Source organism: Stegodyphus dumicola, chromosome 4 (assembly GCF_044657685.1).
Source record: "Stegodyphus dumicola isolate Sdum_Otavi_A_Nest chromosome 4, ASM4465768v1".
Lineage (NCBI taxonomy): Eukaryota > Metazoa > Arthropoda > Arachnida > Araneae > Eresidae > Stegodyphus > Stegodyphus dumicola.
In genome coordinates, this window is record NC_140771.1 from 26,986,632 (window position 1) to 27,010,927 (window position 24,296).

The 24,296-nt window shown below is 31.2% G+C and overlaps 1 protein-coding gene across 1 annotated transcript in view; it reads right to left on the reverse strand.

Annotated features, from left to right (window-relative positions):
* Positions 1-22,754, reverse strand: part of mRpL38 (mitochondrial ribosomal protein L38) — a 35,267-nt gene extending 12,513 nt beyond the window's left edge. Inside the window, exons 1-5 of the mRNA XM_035356584.2 lie at positions 22,494-22,754; positions 22,215-22,367; positions 9,183-9,391; positions 3,395-3,513; positions 559-717 (exon numbers count right to left, since the gene is read on the reverse strand). Coding sequence (XP_035212475.1) covers positions 559-717; positions 3,395-3,513; positions 9,183-9,391; positions 22,215-22,367; positions 22,494-22,722 — 869 coding nt within the window. The 5' untranslated portion in view covers positions 22,723-22,754. The remainder of the gene's footprint in view (positions 1-558; positions 718-3,394; positions 3,514-9,182; positions 9,392-22,214; positions 22,368-22,493) is intronic.
* Between the last annotated feature and the right edge of the window lie 1,542 nt (positions 22,755-24,296).

Below are 24,296 nucleotides of genomic sequence, written 5' to 3' on the forward strand. Positions count from 1 at the left end.
AACAATAAGGACATTTGTACTTCAAAATGAAAATTTAATGCATGAAATTCTGTATTGTTTACATAGAGCTTTAAATAAATATATGACATATAAACAGGATGTCCTATAAGCAATGTTATAATTTAAGAGGAGTAGGTGATGCTATTGTGATATAAATGTTTACAACTTTTACTAAAATTTAAAGATCTTTGATATATTTTTTTCGAAGTCTTAAATACAAACTATGATACTGAAACTGTAATATTTTAAAATGGCATTCTTGCATTTAGATACAATGAATGAATGTAAAAATTTAATAATTACAAAAGTGTTATTATAGTGAAAACTGCATGTCGCTTATGTCATACATACAATAACTTAAATGCCTGTAACACAATTTAGTTCCCCAATATTAAAAAAAAATATATATTGAACACTGCTAATAAAAAAGCAGGAAGGAAGAATTTACATAAACACAGATATAGCTACTAGTTGGAACATAATGTTTGCATATAAAGCAAAATGTAAAAGTGCAAGAACAATGTTCACAATGATTAATTCAGATATGCAGTTACGTACCAAGGTGTTGTTTTCTTTAAAGAAGAGTAGTCAATTGTTTTATCTTGCTTATATAATACAAACACCAATCTGTGATAACCAGTACCTCTCATAGGAAATGGCTGTAAGTAGTCACAAATCACCTCACCAGATTGAAGTTCATTTCCTTTAATGTTGCCTCTGAAAGGAATAGAAATATGAAGTTACATAATTTTAATATACTTTATATCGTAAGGTATTGTCTCCCTCCTCACCATATACCATTAATATAACTGGAAACCACATTTAGAGAAAGTCCAGAATTTGAATTGTGGCAAGGACATGGGACGTTTTTTATGTTTCCAGTTTTCGACACACCTAATGGTCTCTACACTGGCATCAAAACTAAAAGACAGTGGATGATAATTTACTACTGCCAGTATTTGCTAACTGGGTCCCCTCACTGCAACTGCTCTTTAAGTGGAGGAGAGTGTAAAGTATCTTCTTCCTCAATACTGCACGCCTTCATAGCTGTAATTGAGAAGCACATCTGACCAGTAATCAGAAGGTCCATAGTTCAAATCCCAGAGCAAATTTTTCATGTTCCTTTTACTACAAACATAATGATCTCTGCAATACTACATATAGTAACCCTGTAATTCATAGTTTCTTGTTAAATAAAACACTAATACAATACAATTTAATCTGTATTAAATAATAGCCTTCCTAATATCTCAACTTACTTCTGTGTCATAGTTCATGACAAGAAATTTCGTAAAATTAGTAAATTTCTCTCGATAAATCTGAAAATCTGCTCCGGTACATTAAAAGATGACAAAACATAATTTAAATGAAGTATTGAAGAATGAACCATACATCTATCACAAACATTTTAAATCTCTTTGTGCCAAGTATAAAATGTTTTGTGTTACTAATAATTCATTAAAATTTTTCATTTATTTATCATATTAATAAGCAAACTACTATTCTGGATATGCATTCACAATGAAAAAGGCAATCTGAAATAATTTGTCTGCTGAAGGTACCAAATCAGACCATCTCTTGCACAATAAAACAGTTTCACAAGCTTGATCAAAATGTAGACTAATCAGGAAAAGGATGAAAAGTCAAATTTGAATGTTATCAAATCAAAGCTGAAGGTTTCAGAATTTCAACCAGGAAAACCAAAGAGACCACTCAACTACTCAATCCAACCAGACTCAAGAAACTCAGTAATTATAGGAAAATATATTTGTATTTACAAGAAACATTTCAACATACAATAAACTCACAACAGCCATAATGGAAAAATAAGGTCTTTGAATGCTTCTAGGTCCCACAGCACAGTAAAACATCAACAGCCCAATCCCTAACAGTTTGGAAAAGAAGGGTGCCAGCAGAAAGCATCCCACCTTTTTTTTTTTTTTTTTTTTTTTTTTTTTTTAAACAAAGAATAAAAGTTAATAACTACCTCCCAGCAAGGTGTAATTAAAAGTGGAATCAGAACACTAGACAGTAATCTCAGAATACCTGAAATTGAAACTGCCTTCCTACATAACACGATAACAGTTCCAATGAGGTCAAAAAGAGTATCATATCTCCAAAGATTAATTAGAATAATCAGGAGGAATCTGCAATACTTTTTAAAAGAATGTGACCTAATTTCTTTTTAAGAATATTGTGAGATCAGTGAAGAGGGGAAGAATATCACTGTATTAAGACTATTGGCAAGTAACTTCTCCTGTTGGCTTAAGTTCAGGAAGATCAGCAGTCATATTGATCAAAAGCAGTCACTATCTCTTCCTCAAAATCGGCCATGATGAACAATGATGAATGACATCCTTTTTCTTCTTTTCTGAGTTATGGGCCATTTACTCTTCATTTCGCCCATGGATTGTTCTTTTCTGATACTTATTTAAGATATCTGTAATGTAAGGTTTTGAGCACAATAAGCAAATAATTTGAAAAACTTAAATATACATTATATAATACATACTATATATAAATAATTCATTAGTAAGTAAATTTATGATATAATATCTTCTCTAGATGTCTCATACAGAACGTTTCCAACCAGATAAAGGCTTGTACAAAAACAACGCAAAACATTATCCTGGGGAAAAATCATATTTTAGAAGATATTTTGTTGTCACTTTAGAAACCAAAAACAGACTTTTCAACATTTTGTTCCAGCAAACAAAGCTAAAGATACTCCAGAATGCTGTTACCTACATTTTTCTAACTTTCTTCCAGCACAAGAATGGCCCCCTGACATCAACCTTGGACACTGAATATAATTCATCTTAAAGATGAGGGCTTGTGCTTTAGCATCTATAAAAACCTCCTTATGAAAAAAATTGGAAGAATTCCAATAATTACAGTAAGAAAATAATCCTTTTTGAAGGCCATCAGTTGGAATATTTAAATTAAGTCATATGGCTATACTAATATCATTATCACCTTGGATGCATTCTTCACTCTCACAAAGTACACATCACTAATTATGAAGGTGGGGAAAATGCTCATGAAAAATTCTACACGTATTTAAAAGGAATCTAAATTACATATTCAAAATGATGCAACTTGGTCCACCTGCATATTGTAACTATATAATTTGCTTAGCCATTATGTGCCACCTTTCAAATACTAGTACAAACATGCCAACTGAGTTTCATTTGCCTAGTACATTGACACCCTTGGAATATCACTTTCTCATCATTAGCAATGAGATATATTCCTTCAATGTAAATATTGAGTTATGCTCATCAGAAATTGGTTTAATTTTCAGTCACCATATATAAAACTACACAGTGTTATTCAATATTCACAAAGCAAAATATAAAATGCATAAGATGAAAATATGAATAAGAAAACTTACACAAACCAATGGAGATATTCTGCATTGGTATCCAACAAATGGCCGTCCAAATTAGTTAGAACTAGTGTCCATAAATCATCAGGATTACTTGAAAATGACACACTTGGTACCTTTTGAGTCTAAAATTAAATATAAATAAAATTAAACAGGAAGTAACTAAGCTTACATTGGAAATTTCATCTTTCAGTTTACTTTTAAATCTTAAAAAGTGAAAGCATAATAAGAAGATAAATGAATGCTCATAATATAAAAAAAAAAAAAAAAAAAAAAAACTTAAAAAGATATTAAGATAATTATTTTATGAGACACAATATGAAAACATAAATTGCGAATTAAACAAATTGATTGAATAAATAAAAAATAAATAAAAAAATAAATCACATAATGTGAAAATGCTTTGCACATTTTCCTTTCATATATTTTACAGAACAACAAGATGAAAAAGTTAAGAGGACATTTTGCCAGTAGTTTCAATATTAATGATTAACATTTAGGGAAACAGAAGAAAAAGGCTAAAATAATTAATACAGTATACATCTCATAGCTTAATATCAGCAATACCATTTTATTTTACACCTATTTTTTATTTAACATACTTTCAACTCGGCTCCTGAGGCAACATATATAGTTCCAGCTTTTCAATTTATATATACAACATAAACTTTTTAGTGCATGTTGACTTTTTATTTATCTTTACATGTATTTTTTGTTATTTGGTGCAATCTGAATACAATTCCATTTAAAATATTCACCTTAAAGTTTTAAAAAATTATATTATCAAATAGCAAAACTTAAGTTACCCTCTTTTCTACAATACAGCACAAATGCAGCTCACATAGAAATTAAATAAATAACTTCTAATCATATTCAATTTTAAATTTGTTACTCTATTTACAATTTTTACAGCAGAATATTAAATTACTCTTTTATATAGATAAAAACTACACACATTTTCGGGGGGGGGGTGACTTAAAATTAGCATTTTGAAAATTTCAGATTAGTCTACTATCTCAGAAGAGATTTTACTCTAAAATAAATAGTAATATTACCAACTGCTGCCAAAGGATGAAGCTAAATTTTTACAGTTAAATCAAATTAGAACTCAAATCAAAGGAGGGATATTGATTCTAAAAGTTTTTTTATATGCTTCTGGATTTTTTTTTTTTTTTTTGTAACATAAAATGCTGTAAATAAATAAATATCAAAATATTAAAAAACTACATTATCATTTCAAAAGAAAATTAAATTTCCCAAATTTTTTTTAAAGAATATACATAAAGGACTGCAATCTATATGTCATAAAAAGTGCAAGTATTTTCTAGTTAACAGAATGCTTGTTGAAATTATGCAGCAGAGTGGCACATGTTGTAACTGAATAATTAAAAGTCATGATTCATTCATGACAAAAGTATCATCCAAACTGAAAGACTTTGTTCAAAAAGCATTAAAATCAAACTTTATTTTACTTAAACAGTTTTGAAATGATATATCATTTCACAAGAAGAAAGGTTTTACAGAGCAGAAACTGGTTTGAAAGACCAGTCATTCTATTTCTGCTGCTTATTTATTTTACTTATTGCTGGCATTGAGAGCTCATATTGTTAGAATTCTGTCAATTGCAACTATGAACAAAACACTGCATCACTGTCAATAATAATAATTGCATGTATTTTTGTTTATTACTAATCTGATTTTGTTTTTAACAGTTTTTAAGATTTAATAAGGTAGCCTTTCTTTTCATGAAGCTGTATATATCTTTAAGGTTGCCATTTACACTGCATTTTACATTTAACACCAAATGATGTTCAACGAGCTTAAAAGTATCAAATTTCATCATTAGTATTAGAATTCTACATACAGATAAATCTTTACTATCAACCAGAATTAGTAATTTTGTACTCAAAATATTGTTAGAGATTTAGAAGTATATTTTATTTATAAAACTAATGATACAAAACAACACTTGTAAAATGCTCTTAGGAAGTACAAATAAATAATCTAAATGATTTGTTTTTTGACTGAACAATGCATTTTCATATTACAACCAGACCATGCAAAGTGGCAATAACTTTTTATCTATACAGTCAAAAGTCGTTAATCCGGACTCGTCGGGACTTCGGCGATTCCGGATTATCGATTTTTCCGGATTATAGATCATCAGTTTAAATCTCGTAAGATGGCATGCAGAAATGATAAAATTAAAAATATGAAACCGTAATTTATGAAATAAAGAACAATTATGATCTAAAGGGTATCAAAATTTGCAAAAAGAAAAAGCTTAATATTTATTTGTTTACTTTATTAAACATTTCTTTCAATGTAAGTTGTTGTTTGGTAAGGAATTATAAGCCAAATAAAATAAAAACATCTGCGCTGAAGATAAGGATAGTGCTGACAAATCAACTTCCAATTCATTACGAGCCCGCCGCCGAGCAGCGTGAAATTGATAAACAGATTTCGGATTTCAAAACATACTTTCGCTTTAGATCCTTTACATATTAACAAATATATATCGGAAATTCTATTTGATTATAATCGAAAGTTTAAGCTTACTTTTATAAAATTGCTCTTACAGTCTGCAAAAAATAATAAGCCGGATGCAATTCGAAAATTAAGGAACAACGCAATCATCAACATTAACTGAAATAGATAATTATTTAGCTTATACGTCCATTATACATAAAATGCGCGCGCGAAAATGTATTCTGCACTTGCGCACACTCATATGCGCAGTCGTAAAAGGTCTTACACGCACGCGTGAACGCCTCTGCGCATGTGTCAACGCGGCGCATGCGCAGAAAGTTTTTAGTTTTGATGTCCGGATTATAGATCATTCCGAATTATGGGTGTCCGAATTAACGACTTTTGACTGTATTTGTAATACTTAAGATGGATTAAGTCACAACAGTAAATTCTCCCAAATGTTAAAAGTAAAAAGAAAAATCACAACATAAAAAAATAGTTAAATTTTTAAGCACATAAATATTCAATAATGGAAATATGACCTTTAGTTGGAAGCTTTATAAAAGTTTTTGCATAGACTTTTAAATTCCTTTTAATATTTCATACACTAATTGACTAAGACATCAAGAGAAAAATACAAATGGCTTTGCTAATTTTTAACAACATTTAGGTATCAAAGGTTAGGTTGTGCTTTGATAAATAATTTATGGATTGCTGACTTTAATATTATAGCCAAACAAATATTTAGCTACAAGATGTTAAAATTAAAATTCATAATCAAAGCACAACCCTGTGCTATTAAAATAGCACATGATTCAGCAAGACTGCAGTGTTTGGAATACTAGTTCTCTATTGCTAATACAACAGCTGTCAATTTAGCAACTTGTTTCCTCTTATTAATAAGCATGTTATCAAAAGCAATCTTACATCACCCACTATATCTGCATTACAGACTCTTCATATTTTGATCAAGAATTTTTTTTTTTTTTTTTTTTTTGTGTGTGTGTGTGTGTATGAAATTTTGATGTAGGAAATAAGTTGAAATTTACAATTCATAAGGTTTACCCTTAAATTCTTTAAGAAAGGAGTTATGTATTATGAAAGTGTTTAAATAACTATAAGTTGAACTTTAGTTGCAGTAGTGACACTATTTTAAAATGGTACTGCAGTGAACAAATATGTCTAGAGAAGAAAGGACCTAAATTCGGAAAGATGGTATTATTCACATTACGAAATTCAAATATTTTTCTAAATATTTATGTATGATAATATCTTCAAGTACTAATGTACCTTGAATGTGTTATTATACTTGCTATCATTATTTCAGGTTACATTTTATGTCAGCATTTACATTTAGCAACAATTGTTACACTATTAATGAAAAAATACCAGTATTTTTAACTTTATTTAAGATAAGAATTAAAAATAGTACTCTTTTGCCATATGAGATTGGTAAATGCTAAAGAAACTTTTGATTTTCCTTTTAAGTAATAGTGAGAAGAAAAAAAAAAAAAAAAAAAAGAATATAGAAACAACAAAACTATGTAATTAATCAGAATGTAAAAATTCTTTATAATTTGGAGAGGTTCAAACTAGAATATCTTAACGTTCCTGACAAATACCAAAAAGAGATATCTGAAAGATGTAAAATAATAAACTGGTGCTTTTGTTGTAGTTGATACCACCGCAAAAGAAAATATGACCTGTGAAGACTCAGCAACCTCTATGTTATTCTTGATTCTTCTGGAAAAATGATTTCCCCCATCTCTCTTTTCTTGTTAATGTTGCCTATCTAAATGGTATGAAATAAGGGTCAGGATGGTTCCTTTTTTATTTAAATGTCAACTTAGACCAATTTAAGCAAACACATATCTGCATTGTGCAAATTTTATTGGTAAACCTTTTTCTATGCAAAGTCTTTAGGACAACATGTGTTCATCTCATGTAAACTTTTATTGCATTTTGTATCATGCATTTACTAGACTTGCTGCAAAATGAAGCAGACCTTTACTTTAAAGCAATTTTGCACTTCGTTAAAAATTGCTTTAAAGATTGATTTATTGATTAACATTGATTAATTATAATTCTCAATTGATTAATTATTAAATTCATTAAAAATCTTAATCGATTAAGATTTTTATCACTTTAAAATCTTAAGTTCATTTAAAGACCTTTAAAGTAAAGCACAAGTAGTTTTTGGCAATTTGGCTACATATGTTCTATTTCACATTCTTTTTCAAAAAAGACCACCTGCATTCCATACCTGATCAGAACTGTATCCTCCATCTTTAATAATTTGAACAGTCCCACAGTAATACTCTAGTAGCTGATTCATCTGAAAATGCAATTTCAAATTTAATTTTTCAAGAGCCCAAAAAAACCTTGCCATTCAACCTATACTTGGAAAAAATTCATACTTTCTGCTTAACTGAAATGATATGCTTGGTTCCTTTCTTTTAATCTGTCTATAAATTCTTAATGCTGTTTGCCTGATGGCATTTCCATCTAATGGTGCACATTTTTATGAGTTATCTTCTATATAATTTTTTCCTTGATAATATGTCTTGTATATGATGATGAATTAACACTTATGTTTATCTCAGAACATACCGACTTCTTAACTCCAGCTTTTCTTTTCTTAATAGCTTTATAAAAGCTTCATGTAAATAATATGCTTTCTTACAGATATAGCACCTTGTTAGGTCAGTCTAAAATTTAAATTTTAAGTTCCAAAGAAATCATTTATGTTTTCAATAAATGGTGAATTATGTAGCATTCTACAAGGGCTACAAAAAAAATCTCAGTTTTATTAATAAAAAGGTATGAAAAATTTGCCAACTTACAATTTATTGACTTCTATCAAAATTAATGTATTTATAAGTGCACAAGTTTTCCTAAAGACTTTTTCACTTTGAAATAGGACTATATACTAAATGTCTTCTGAAGTCAATTTCATTTCCAAATTCACACAGCTTGGAAAAAAATTAATACACTGCGGGGAGGCTTTTCTGACTATTATGCAAGCTATTCATGAATATGTGTACTACTGTGGCATAAATGAAAACTGTTTTTCTTATAATTTCGGCAAAAAGAAAAATTCTTAGAAACTGGCTTGGCTTGCTTGTGTTAAATTAAAATGACACATGTAAATGGAGAATGAAACATTTATTTTGAATTCATATTAACTCAAATTTACACAAAAAAAAATTTTGACTAAAAATTTTGGATCAGAATCTGGTGTACTACTAATGTTGTCAATTTACTTAAAATTACACACAAATAACAGATTTGCATTGAAGTAATGTGTAAAAGTTTAATATCTTACTTCTGAAGCTTGTAATATATTGCCCATGTACACCGGACTCGCACTCTCTTCATCATAATCATACTGAATGTTTAGGGGAACACAAGGAGTAAAATAACCATGTTCATATAAATGTGAAAATATTCCATAATGATCAGCTATATTCTGCAGCTGAGTAATGCCATCACGTTTCTGCCAATCTTCCATAATTTCAGTTAGATCAGGTTTCACTGAAAATGAAATTTTTTATTACATTTTTAATATGTTTATGAAAGTCAAGTTTACATTTTTAATATGTTTATGAAAGTCAAGTTTCTCATGTATATGAACCACATACATGAGAAAGGAAAGAATTTATAAGACAAAGAACTGATCTGAATGAAATTAAAAATACTAACAGATGAGAAAATTAAGTGGAAATTTATTTTACACTATGCATGGCCAATTCACAGCCATTACAAGCTGTTGATATGATCACAGAGTATAACTGAAAAATTAATGTGCAGGCAAGTTGTGTTAAATCTGAAAATAACATTGATTAGATAGATAGTGATGGCTAATTAAAAAAACGTTTTAAAGAATGACAACATTGAAAATGAAATTGCGGCTATCTCACATTATGAGCATAAACTCACTATTTGGATTGAACACAATCGTATGAGCAACCAATAAATAAATAAATAAAAGAATATCAATTTTCATTTCATAAGATTTTTTAGAAAATGTTTATTTCAAACTATAGGCCAGTATTATATGCTAATCTATTTTTAATGGCCATGAATTTAACTGTTTTAATTTTTAATTAGTCATGAATTTAACTGTGACTTCACAAAACTGATCGTGCATAGTTCAGATTTAAAATATATAGCAGACTAATTTAACTGTATTATTTACAAGCATAATTTCTTTGATTCTATGTTGCATTGCTTTATTTCAGAACACAAGAGATAAAATATTTAATTTCTAAATAAGTAAAATAAATGAAATAAAACACCAAAATACATCTAGCAAATATTCTTGTAATAATAAACTCTGACTTACTAATAACAAGACCACAATTTAAATTAGTAATTTAGAAAAATGTATTGCTTCAAAATAATTCTAGAAAATCCACAATTCTAAGATCTGTTTGATTCTAAAGTGTACTGTATTTTTAGTGACACTTAATATGGAAGGAAATGTGCATTTCAAAACTGAAGAAAATAATATAAATATCAGAATTCCTTTCATGGAAAACAAGGATCCCATTTTCAAAGGAAACACAACTTTGGCGTTTCCTTGTTATTGGCCACCACACATACATTTGGTATACACCGCACATACAATATTTAAGTTATGCACAATTAGTAACTTAAAATTAGCACTAGCTGCCAAAATTGCTTGAATTTTCTAATTTGTAACATGCGAATTTCAAATGATGCTAAAAGTTTATATGATGGCCACTTTAATAAGTATACTGTTTTCTGATTTCCAGGAATAATTAATCTGTCAATCAGTTTGGTTTAAATGACAATATGGAATACTTTTCTATAACTTGGTTAATAAAAGACCATTTATCAACTCTACAAACATGACACAGCACATAAATTTGCATGAACTTGAGATGGAATATGGCTTTCATTGCTTGGTACTTTTCGAATTCGCCGGTGCAAATCTCACCAAGCAGACTGTATTAGCGACAACATACAGTACACACATAAAAAATTTTAACAAATGTTAGTTCTAAGAATTTTTTATTTTGAAGGCATAAACATTTTAATATTATTTAAAATTTTGTAAAAAAAAACCAATAAATAAAGACAATAAATTTGTAAAAAGATATTAATTCAAGAATTTACTATGCTTTCATAATTCAACATCCTGATTCGCTGCTTCATATCACGTAACTCCAAGTTATCTCATTTCACGTAAGCCCACCAGCGGCCGAGCGGTAAAGACGCTGAACACTGGTAGTTCGGTCCGAGGTTTGAATCCCGCAAACAGGCTGTCTGCATGGGTGTTTTCATAGTTTTCCCCATGTGTAATGTGCATACGAGCCAGTTTCCCTTAGAAAGACGAAGGCATCCCTCCCTTTAGGCAGATAGCCCTCGTGTGCCTTGCTATAATTGAATTGAATAATCCATCTCACGCAAACTATGCTACAAAAAATAATTCTCTCAGTAATTATCTACATTAATTTCAAGTTAAATCTTAATTTGGAATATAAGTTTAAATGCAAGAATTATTTCAATTCGTATGAATAGCTTACTCAGAAGTTATATAAAACTTTAGTGCTTTACTTCGCTAGGACATTCTCATTAGAATTGATGAATTTAACCCTATACTTTTCCTTTCCTATATTTCGCCATCAGGTGAGTGGTGTGATTGCATCCTATTTGACTTAATTACCATGAATGGTCTTGGAGCATAAAATTAAAATATCTGGTAAAAATTATACGTAATTGTATGCCAGTATTGAAAGAAACAATTAATCTGATAAGAAATGGCTGCAACTTGTTTTGAAAATGAGGCATAAAAGGTTACCAGCGAGGATATTCCATTTGTCATCGGTTGTACCATTATTGGCGACTTTATCACCTGTGCCGGCAAAACAGAAAAGTACCCATTGCTTTAAGGAACGCTAGGAAAGTGGGAGAAATACCTTATACACTCCCCCTTTTAAAGGGCGACTGGAGTTTTTAGGGGACCCAATCGCCAAATCCTGGGTGTGGAAAGTCACTTATATGGAAAGTCACTTATCGTCAAATCCTGGGTGTGGAAAGTCACTTATATCATTCACAACCCTTTTAGTTCGGGCACCACTGTAGAGACATTATAATTTTTGGAAGCAGGAAAGTGAAAAATAGCAACCGCCTTCGCCGGGAATCAAACCACGGACCTCTGGAATACCGGCCCAGCGTGCAGAACCACTACACCACGAAGGCACGCTACAAAGGCGGGAGAAATACCTTATAAAGTGAATTGCATGAATTTTCTAAAAATTTATTGATCAGACCTTTCAATGAGAACAAAGCTTCATCCATAGCCTGCTCACTGCAAACAGTACATGAAGATGAAAAGTAGTTATGCAACCAGCAAGTTGGATAACATTGGAAAACAAACTAGAGTTGATGATTTAATATAAGACAACAGATAAGCAGTCTCTTCCTTAATATCACAAATACTGCTTGAACATATTGAACATATTAAAAATAATATGCTTGGACATATTATTAAAAGAAAAAGAGAGTTTTGGTTGTTTTCCGATAAAGACATCATCACATGCATAACAGATTCCTTAAACCAGAGTTTCTTAAACTTGCAGCAGGGGGTCACCAAAAATTTTAGCAGTTTTGATATTTCTTTAGCTTAAAATAATTTTACAGTTACCAAATATTTTTACACAATGTATCTGAAAATAGATAAAGATAAGACAACACAGACAAAGAAAAAATGAAAACGTTTTGACGCATTCTTTTTATAACATATACGTTCCTTTTACTTGCTTTGCATGTGACTCTGTCATTTTGTCTGTTACATATCTAAAATTTTCACACAATTCAATGTCTTAAAATTAGAAATAAAAGTTAATGACCTAAAACTGCAGTAGTATATTAAGCTGTGTTGAGATGACGGTATAAAGGGCATAAGTGGTTTAAGCTGAACTGCACTGTTAAGCAACCAATCTGTGCTACATCACAAAATCTGGTTTAAGGCCCTTGGCATAAAGTTCAAAGTTTTCAACATTATGCCGACTTCAGATAAGCGTCAACCAATTAGAGCGAACATGCAAAACCTGAATGGGAAAACAAAGCGGAAAAGCTGTAGACACATTCACGCATGTGCAAATTTAGCTTCTCTAAGCGGGTGTGGCTGTGTCACAGGTGTGAACAGAAATCCTGCATTTTATTCCTTGTGACTAAGCTTCTGCGACATTTACATCGCCGTCTGAAGTGAAAAAATTGACAATTTCGTTAATGTGTGAGTCAGATTTGCACAATGCTCCACAAAATTTTCATAAATATTATGGTGTCCTGGGGTCAAGAAAAAAATCTCAGTGATAAAAAGAGGTCGCGACTGAAAAAAGTTTAAGAAGCCCTGCTTTAAACCAATGATCTCAAACTGGCAGCCTCCGAAGCAATTTTATGCAGCCCATAAAGACATTTCAAGTATATTTTTGTTGCACAAAGTTCAAGATTTTAGTTATTCAAGTCCAAGTTTACATTATTTCCATTAAAAACAAACATGATTAGCATATCGGATAATCTATAAATGCAGCTAATTAATTTTAATTATGATATAAATCTTTTTCAAGGATTTGAAGATACAGGTTTTATTAACTTTTATTCATACTTGTCAAAAATAAATGAGCTTAGTTCCGAATTTGTCCACTAAGAATAATCAGTTTGTTTTTCAACATATACTGTATATTTCCATGCATAAGCTAAGAATTTTAGGTACTTTTTCTAAAGCTACATTACAGGTGTTGGCTTGCATACGGATCTGTTTATTTCACAATGTCAGCCAGGCACAAGTGATGACTTGCCAAATATCCTACTTTTTTATTTCATTAGTTAATGAAAAAAATTAATTTAAAATTTTTATTATAATTTACATGAAAAAGGCTAAACATGACTGAATGGAAGCATAAGAGTAAATAACTATTCCAGATCATTATTATAATTTATATATAAAAATTGCTAAACATAACTGAATGGATGCCTGCATCGCTATTTCGCTACCAACTTATTGCTCTAACTATCCATGTTTAAGCAGAAAGAAAATTTTCTGCAGTCATGAATATTCATTATAAAAGAGAACTTATGTTAGCAATAAAGGAATTGAAACTTTTGATTATTGTTAAGGAGTTATTATAGAAATGCATATACAGTCAAAAGTCGTTAATCCGGACTCGTCGGGACTTTGGCGATTCCGGATTATCGATTTTTCCGGATTATAGATTATCAGTTTAAATCTAGTAAGATGGCATGCAGAAATTCTAAAATTAAAAATATGAAACCTTAATTTATGAAATAAAGAACCATTATAATCTAAAGGGTATCAAAATTTACAAAAAGAAAAGCTTAATATTTATTTGTTTACTTTATTAAACATTTCTTTCAATGTAAGTTGTTTTAAGTTGCTTTGTTTTATGTGATAATACTTTCTCTTTAATTCTATAAACAGACACAATTTCTTGTTCAGTTACAAAGTTCCGCTGTTCAAGTCCCGTTAATTGTTGTGCCGAGAATACCAAAGAACTTGTCAATCGAAATTTTTTCGTTTTCATCAACCTCTCTGTCACATTCTTCATGTCTTTATCCATTTTTTGCAGCAATTCCACTTTTTGTTTGATGGACATCGAAACATACTTTCGTTTTGTACGATCCTTTGGGAGCTCCAGAATCGGAAATTCTATTTGACATAATCGAAAGTTCAAGTTTACTTTTATAAAATTGCTATTACAGTCTGCAAAAAATAATAATCCGGATCTAATTTGAAGATTAAGGAACAACGCAATCATCAACATTAACTGAAATAGATAACTAGATAATTTTAGATTATGCCGTCCGTTATACATAAAACGCGCACGCGAAAACGTATTCTGCGCTTGCGCACACGCATATGCGCAGTGGTAAAAGGTCTTACGCGCACGCGTAAACGCTTATGCGCATGTGTCAATGCGGCGCATGCGCAGAAAGTTTTTAGCTTTGAGGTCCGGATTATGGGTGTCCAAATTAATGACTTTTGACTGTATGTCTATTTAAGTATCAAAATTTTATGGCAAAAAGATCCTCTTTTTGTATCATACAATACAAAGTCTGTAACCCAGACGTCCATTATCCGGTATGATCTATAATCCAGACCTTAAAGCCACAATTTTTTTTTTTTGTATGCTTTACGCATGCACGTTTAATGTTTACGCATGTGCGTTTAGCACCAAAAACAAAGCAACTTAAACAACTTACATTGAAAGAAATGTTTAATAAAGTAAACAAAGGAATATTAAGGTTTTTGTTTTGGTAAATTTTGATACCCTTTAGATCATAATTGCTCTTTATTTCATAAATTATGGTTTCATATTTTTAATTGTATAATTTCTGCATGCCTTCTTACCAGATTTAAATTGATGATCTATAATCTGGAATCGCCGAAGTCCCGACGTGTCCGGATTATGGACTTTGTACTGTACTTAATTTTACATTGTTGCTTCCCAAATTTATTTTAACTGCAAGAATGAAAAGATAATTCTTTATTTCTTATAAAATGTCAAATGTTTAACCATGCTAACATGAATAAAGGTTTCTAATTTATTTCAGGATTCAGAACTTGAAAATTTCGTAAGAAGTTTGCAAAAAATACCAAAAAAGGAGGGGAAGGAATTCCATATCAAACAACATCATCTATTTTTTCCATGTTGCTAAACAAAATGGCCTTTACTAACCTTTTTACCTATTCTGTATCTCGTTTTGGAATGAAATGACCTCATAACCACTTTCTATTCACAAAAATAATGCTAATCATCACATATATTAATATATATATATATATATATATAGGTAGTATTTTTAAGTGTGTAGATGCCACTTGCACATTTAGCAACTTTCGATATCCATCATGGCTCATTTTTAAGGCATAGATGTGAAGATAACAAAACTGGATTTTGACAAACCACCAATCTTTATTTTCCCACATATCAAAAATCATCCTTTTGCAGATATGATATTTTTTAATCAGAGTGAGAACTCAATAATTTCCTTGTACACGGGTTTTAAAAGTACGACAGGACAGCATAAGTGGCGCAGTTGTTTGCAGGATAGAAACTAGAAAAAGGAATAACGTAGTTGTTTTGCAAAGAGTATTTATACCTAATAGATGTAAAAAGTGCTCGAAGCTGTGATTGGTTAATTTTAGTTTTAGTTACCTTTTGTTATGTAACATGAAAAGTTCTCGAATTTGGGAGAACTGATGAATTTAGGAGGAAGAATATAATCCAGAATACGTAATTTTGAAATTGCCAATTATTTCTTAAAGCAGCTATCATATTCTGTTATATATATTAACTCTCACACAAGGGATTTTGAAACATAATTTGCATAATTTACAAAGTTTAATATTTTAGAAACAACATTTCACCATACAGTTAATTTAGTAGCTTCAAAAACTTAATCTTGTTCTTGGTTTGTAAATAACACTTGAAGAAAACACAGTGTCTATTTGCAAACAGCTTTTTACCTTCCAAAACAAGCACCAAAGTTTCTAGAACATTGACTCATAAGGCCTTTTGATTGATGATTCCAGTATTAAAAATTTTTTACTGAAAGTCTGTAATACTCAACGCTACAGATTAAATTATACAAACAAACCTGGTTATATAAGGGACTTAATGGTACACAGATCCACTAGCTATAATTACTTGCATAATTTGCTGAAACAAATTTTGAATTTTTTTAGTACTAAGACTTGCATGAAAGGAAATGGTTACACAGAAGCACATTTTCAATACGAATAGAGAACAATGTCATTTCATATGCCTTAGCAAATATTTTTTTATAAAACATGATTTAATCAAACATGTCCCCCATTAAATCAGTGGTCATCAGAGACTAAAATATGGAAACTTATAAATCATCTACAGGGAAAACTAATTTTCAGAAGGCAACTTCATTTAAGATTTAAAAGGCAATTTCATTTAAGATTTATAAGCTGTTAAAACATTACACAGAAATTCAGATAATATATTACACACACCTGTAGCTCTGAATAAAATATGCTAAATTTGTATAAATATTTACATTTTCTATTTTTACAACTGCCAATATGGGCTTAATGACTAATCTTGCCTATGGAAACCAGCTCATGGAGAACAAATTTCAGTGTCATTTCACTAGTTTTACACATTTCAGACAAAACCAACTGAAAGGATTAAATTGATGATGTCATTAAATCACATTGGTTTAATCATATTTGGACTAATAATAAAAATTGAATAAATAATAATGTGAATATAGAAACAATTGTTCCTAATAATTATTAAATCAATATCTGCAACATGTAATGGAGCATGAACTTTTGACTGCATGATAATTATAATATGAATTTTTGTGAAAAATTACATGCATTATTAAACAAATTTGGCTATTCAAAAAAATGTATAGGTTAAGTTAGTAATAAAATGAAATTGTCAGAGAAGAAATATTTTTATAGAGTACTATTTAAGAAAACTGGCTTATATCACATATGAGAAAAGTCATGAAACTTCAAGCAGCCAAAACTGGAGTCAGAACAAGCAGTGTTTATATACTTCTAGATAATTTCTATCACAATTTACTCTGCATGGCACAATAAAAGCTGTTTTTTTTTTTTTTTTTTTTTCCCAACAATTTACATACTTCAGATGGGTCAGTTATTTGATTAAGTCAAATCACATTTCTTTAATCATATCAGGGCTATCTGCCTGAATAAATGCATTTTATATAGTATTTTCTAAGGCTTGGTATTTTTTTAATATTTTGAGTATGACAAAGCACAGGAGGGCTATTTATTATTTTTATAAGCAGAGGGGAGAGATGATGGTTTAATCCTAGTAATGGTACATACGGGATTTGGTGACATTATGGTGAGCAGTAAACGCAATATTTATGAACAGTTAACGAGTCATTTTGGTGTTCGCAACAATTTTCAAAATTGCACCAAGGACATACTGTAGGCAAGGATTTTACCAAGATGGCATCCTGAAGAACAGGGAAACTAGCTCATATTCATGTTACACAAGGGAAAAACCACTCATGCAACCAGCCCATTTGCCTGTGCTCGAACTACCAGTATCCAGCAGTCTTCAACTGCTAGGGCAATTTTCTAAGGCTTGGATTCATGTAATACATGCAGAAAACCACTGAGACATCATATAGTAAACCCATTTGCTACTAAGAAATTCAAGTAAAATAGCATTATACATACTCTTTTTTTTTTTTTTTTAAATAAAATAAAAACTATTTTTGCGAAACAAATCGTTTCAATAAAATCACTGCTCATTTATTATCTGTTCTATAAGAATTAAGAAAAAATATCATATAAAATCTATATCATAAAAAACTCACGTTAGATAAATCCATGGCTAGGCTGGAGATTACAGGCCAGTCGCCAAGTTAAGCGAAATTGCTCCAAATCTGGTAATCCATATTTTTTTTCCTAATGAAAATCGTTAGGGTTTAGGGTTACAGTTTGTATTAGTTAACCGGGCTTTTTGAATATGCGTATTCTTTTTTAATAGTGTGAGCAAAATGGCTCGTGTCAAAAAAGTTGAACACGTGGATTTTGCTTATTTGATTCGGTTGCAAGATAAAGGCGAAAGATGTATAATAGAATAGTACACAAATTATGGTTTGATTTCAATTAAGAATGTCCTAAGCGTAAAAATAGTATGAAATTAGTTGAAAGATGTGACAGATTTGCGTGAATGTAAGTGTCATGTGTCCGGTCCTTCCAAGAATGAGGTCAAAAGGAATGTGAGAAAGGGCTCTTGGTTTTCCGAGGGACAAATACCTGCAAATCCGATCTTTCAACTAATATATTTGTTGGGTCAGAAATGCACAAATCAGTTTATTATGGATGATTGGTTAATACATTATAGCCTTTACTGAAAGCTCTAAAAAATGTATGCAGCTACTGATGAGCTTCTTGACACATTCATCTTACATTAATTTCTCTGTAACTCAGTCGAGACTTTAACCCGCGACAAGAGTGTGGGTTACATGAGTGCATGCACTAGGTCCAAAAGTCCCGATTCCGGATTTTTGAAGAAAAAATTGTAAATCTTCAGAAAAAGTGGGTTGATCTTTACAATATGGTAACTGGTAGTTTGGCGACATTTTGGAGGCGATAAAGGTTACTACCTGGCACTTTGGTAATAATGTGAGCAGTACTCAGTTCCGATTACGCATTATTTTGTGTGAGGGAAATGAGAGATCATGGGATATGTCATGTGATATTAATGGACGAATTATGGTTCTTTAATCGGAAAAGGGGGGAAATCGGGAAAAAATCTGGAAATTTTGTATTTGGCTTTATTCTGTGTTGTGTGAAACAGTGTTCGTGAATTTTTGGATCCCATGGCCGTAACTAAAGTGAATTCGAAATGGGTATTTATGTATGTATTAATTTAATGTATGTGCTCATTTATATTTTAAGTAGTGTTTTTGAATTTAATTATATTTTAATTAAATGATAGTTATTTTGTGAATTTTATGTTTGTAGGAATTTGGTATATGTTTTAGTTGAAGTAAACGTGCATGGAAATAATTTAAATATCTGACACTAAGTATTTGTAATGGTTGCGGTATGAATTCGTTGGTGACGTGTATAATGTAATAGATGATTTAGAGGTAAAAGTGTTTGGATATTTTATTTATTTTATATGTGGAAATGTTCATTACTTTTTCGCGATCAGGTAATTTATATATGTTCTTTTTACCGGGTTTAAAGATTGAGAAAATTGTCATGTATTTTTGTGAAATTTTTCTAATTTATGAGAAAAAAGCAGTGTACATGGATATAGTGAAGAGTGTGCGCAATGCCATTTTTGTGCAATTCTGGGATGTTTTTTTAAGTAAAAATAAGTCGGCGTGTACATGGTTTAGTGATATTTTAATTAAATGATAGTTATTTTGTGAATTTTATGTTTGTAGGAATTTGGTATACGTTTAAGTTGAAGTAAATGTGCATGGAAATAATTTAAATATCTGACACTAAGTATTTGTAATACTTGCGGTATGAATTCGTTGGTGACGTGTATAATGTAATAGATGATTTAGAGGTAAAAGTTTTTGGATATTTTATTTATTTTATATGTGGAAATGTTCATATTTGGAAAGGGTAAATACTTTTTCGCGATCAGGTAATTTCATATATGTTCTTTTTACCGGGTTTAAAGATTGAGAAAATTGTCATGTATTTTCGTGAAATTTTTCTAATTTATGAGAAAAAAGCAGTGTACATGGATATAGTGAAGAGTGTGTGCAATGCCATTTTTATGCAATTCTAGGATGTTTTTTTAAGTAAAAATAAGTCGGCGTGTACATGGTTTATGTGTATGTGTTATTTTGAAAAACGCGTAAGGAGTATGGTATTGTGCACTTTTTCCCAACTTTGCAGTGAATATTTGTCATGATTAAGCAGTTTTGTTAGATAAAATTTCTAGCATAAGTGTAATTCGGCTAGTAGATTGTTGGAAGAAGTGTTCAGTAGATAAAAAGAAAAGAAACATGTCTTTACTTCGTGAAGACAAAATGGCGGCGGGAAAAAAAATAGAATGTTGCTGTAGGAGAGTTGGTCGCCAAATTTTCGCCAAAAAAACGCCAAGTTACCATAATGTAAAGATCAACCAAAAAGTGCTATATCTGTGCCAACAGTAAATTTTAGGGTCAAACTTTAAAAAAATATGCATATTAAAATTTTTAATTTCTGCAAATGCTTTTATGAAATAAAATTGGCTAATCTTTGGAATATGGTAACAGGTAGTTTGGCGACATTTTGGTAAGCGATAAAGGTTACTAGCTTGGACTTTAGCAGTGTACATGGATAAAGTCAAGAGTGTGCGCAATGCCATTTTTGTGCAATTCTGGGATTTTTTTAAGTGAAAATAAGTCAACGTGTACATGGATACCATGTATGTGCAATTCTTAAAAACGTGGCAAGCAGTGGGCGATTCTGCACTTTCTCCCAACTTCGCACATAATCATCGTCATGATGAAGCACTTTTGTTCCATAAAAGTTCTAGCATAAGCGTAATTCGGCTAGCAGATTGTTGGAAAAAATGTTAAATAATAATAAAAAAAAAAAACATGCCTTTTGCCTTTACTTTGTGAAAACAAAATGGCGTCAAAAAAAAACTAGCAAGCAGGTTGCTGTAGCACGGTTGGTCGCCAAAAAATCGCGAAGTTACCATAATCCGAAGATTAACCTTTTTATTTTCTTTATTAGCTCTGTCATTTACTCTGTATCGTTTCTTTATTTTCTTTATTAGCATTATAGACACCAAGGAAAAAAATGCAACAACAAATGTTAGCAGTATTTTGTATAAAAAGTTGTGTGTTCCACATACAAATATTTTTCATATTCTGCACAGCACATTTACATTTTTGTGTGCTTTTTCGCTGGGCAAAATCTTTATTTTTTTTTAATTGTTCCCAATAATTTTTTCCAATTATGTCAATAAGCAATTTATGTCATTCTGACTTTCATTTTAAAAATCTATGTCTGTTTCTGAGAAACATTATCATGTGAACTAAACATTCATGGGGGAAAGTGCAGAATAACCCACTGCTTGACGCATTTTTAAGAATTGCACAAACTCAGTATCCATGTACACATCGACCTATTTTCATTTAAAAAAACATCAGAGAATTGCACTAACTTGGCACTGTGCACTCTCAATTTTTTCCATGTATACATCAATTTATTTTCTCTTAAAAAGTCAAAGGAAATTGACAAAAATCCAATTTTTCTTACTCTTGTAAAAAGTGTTAAACAAAACGTGCCAAATAAGTGGACGTTTCTGCACTTCACCCCATGCATCATCACTTTCATCCCCTCATTTTCTTCAATATACTTTATGCCAGTTGATGAATTTAAGAACTTTTGCAACATTCTTCCTTGTAAGATAAATTAAGTGCCATGTTTGCCGCTTTCTATACTATCACAAATCAACTATGTAATAGTAATACGAATAGGCACGCTGGGTCTAAAAGGCCCGACCAATCAAAATTAAGACTGTGAATCAAAACCCCAGTAAAAAAAATTCGGAAACATAAAGAGGTCAACCTCAAACACGATTACACTGGATTTCAACAATTTGCATAAAGTAGGCGTGCTTTGAGAAAGGTTTGTTTAATCGCGTGCACGGGTTAATAGAACTGGTAGTGACGATAAAAATACTGGACACTGGTAAACACTTCGTAATGCGCTGATTTTTGAAAAATAATGAATGTAATCACATAAAAAGGCATTCTGATTTTACACGCCATCGTAAGAAATCCCATACAAATTATAGCAGATGTTAACAAAAACACTCACCGATTTCCCCATCAATTGTTGACATTCGATTCTCTTCCGAGATTCTTTTCCGCCATTCTAATCGATCTTTCAGGGTAACTTTTGCTATGTACTGATCTTTAGGCAAACCTATATCAACTTTGGCATCCAAAACAGGATCAGGAGCATTTAGCTCTAAAAATATAAGAAGCTTTGAAACATCACACACTGATTTAAGAAAAATTTTTAAAAACATGCATACTGTCATGTATGGGGGAATTTTAAATAATTATTTTAGTTTATCGAAAAACTCATTTATACCGGCCAGTCTTTCTTTCAAAGATAGAATTTCCTCAAGAGGCCGCAAAACATTTTCTCTGTAATTTTCTTGTCGTTTCTTGTACACTGGAACAGGAAGTCTTTTAAAATAATAACCTAACATTCTTGAATTTTTGAAATAAGAGCGAGAAGCAGTAAAAAATATATCTCTGACATGTTTTCTTGTAGCTACACATTTCGCCGATTTACTTATCACAACTACACCAGACATTTTTATTTACTGTTTACATCAAAGCGGACAGTGTTGCCAACACACTTTTAAGCTAGATATGCTAGAAAATGCAAAAAAGTGCCAAATCATGTAAAAAAAAATTTCGTGTATTACTATTATATTACACTTTCGATGGAAACGTTCGCAGTGGAGGCTCAAATACGGAGTACTTTCTAAAGTATGGGGTATTGTTCTTCGGAAAAGATAAAAAAGCTGAGGCCTGGAGTTTCAGAAAAGTGAGTTGGGAGAAAAAATAAAATAATTAAGAAAGGGTAATTGTACTCATTCCAAAAGTAAACTAACGTTCTTATAAAATGGAACTAAGGCTACTATAAAGAGTATCTCTAGTAGCTCTACATGGGTGTTGTGAAATGAACTGAAGTAATAATCGGCGCGAGGCGCGGCTGTTTGTGACGTCAGCCTGTGTGCTGAGTGTTTTCGAATGTTTTACTTGTAGACGGTTCGAAAGCTGATCTCGGAAGAGTGATACTGTTTCGATGGAAATAAAGAATGACTTGTTAAGAACTTTTTTGTCTTTATTCATAATGCACCCAGCCTCGGGTAGAGGCAGGCCCGCAACTGAACGAACTGTTTTGAATATATTTGATTTATATATTTTCTGTGTTTTTCGTAAAATAGTGGTACCCTCGGTGGGACCGGGTGCTTTGAATTAAAATTTTCCGATTGAACTTTTGATATTGAATTTCGATTTTGAATATACTTTGAAGATGGATTTGATCGCTTTAAAGGCTCAAAGAAAAGGACTTAGAATTGCGTTTTCGCAAACCTCAAGGAAAACCGAAAGTGAATTAACTAAAGAAGTAAGAGATTTAAAAATACTTTCGATTTTGAAGTGTCAACTTTGTGATAAATTCCAGAGACTTGACGTATGCCAGAGTGCTATATCGCAGCAAATTCTGCAGACTGAAGATGGAGAAAAATTATTTAGTGATGATTTTCAAGAAGCGGAGAATTATCGAGATAAGTTTCTAGAACAGTGTGCTCAAATAGATGCGGAAATACAAGCCTCCTCTCCTTCAAATAATTCCGAATCTAGGAAATTTAAATTGCCTAAAATTGAGCTTAAAAAATTCAGTGGTGAAGCTAAAGATTACCTGACTTTTTGGAGTCACTTCCAAAAAATCCACGACGACAGAAGTATCGCGGATGAAGATAAAATGCAGTATCTGTTGCAGGCTATGGAACCGAAATCGAAAGCAGAACGCCTAGTCCTTAGCTTCCCGGCAACGGCAGTTAATTATCCTGAAGCCATCGAACAACTGAGAGAGCGCTTTGGACGCGAAGATTTACTTGTGCAAATCTATGTGAGAGACTTGTTAAGCCTAGTGATGAAGAACGCTGTAACCGGAAGAGCAAAAACGGATCTACCCTCCCTGTATGATGAACTAGAAGGAAAATTGCGAGCGTTGGAAAGTTTGGGGAGAACCCTGGAAAAATATGGGGATTTTTTGACTCCCTTAGTGGAAAGTTGCTTACCAGAAGAAGTATTGATGGCATGGGAAAGAAGCAGAAATCACGACTCCATTGAAACTAAAGGGAATCGATCTTTGAAA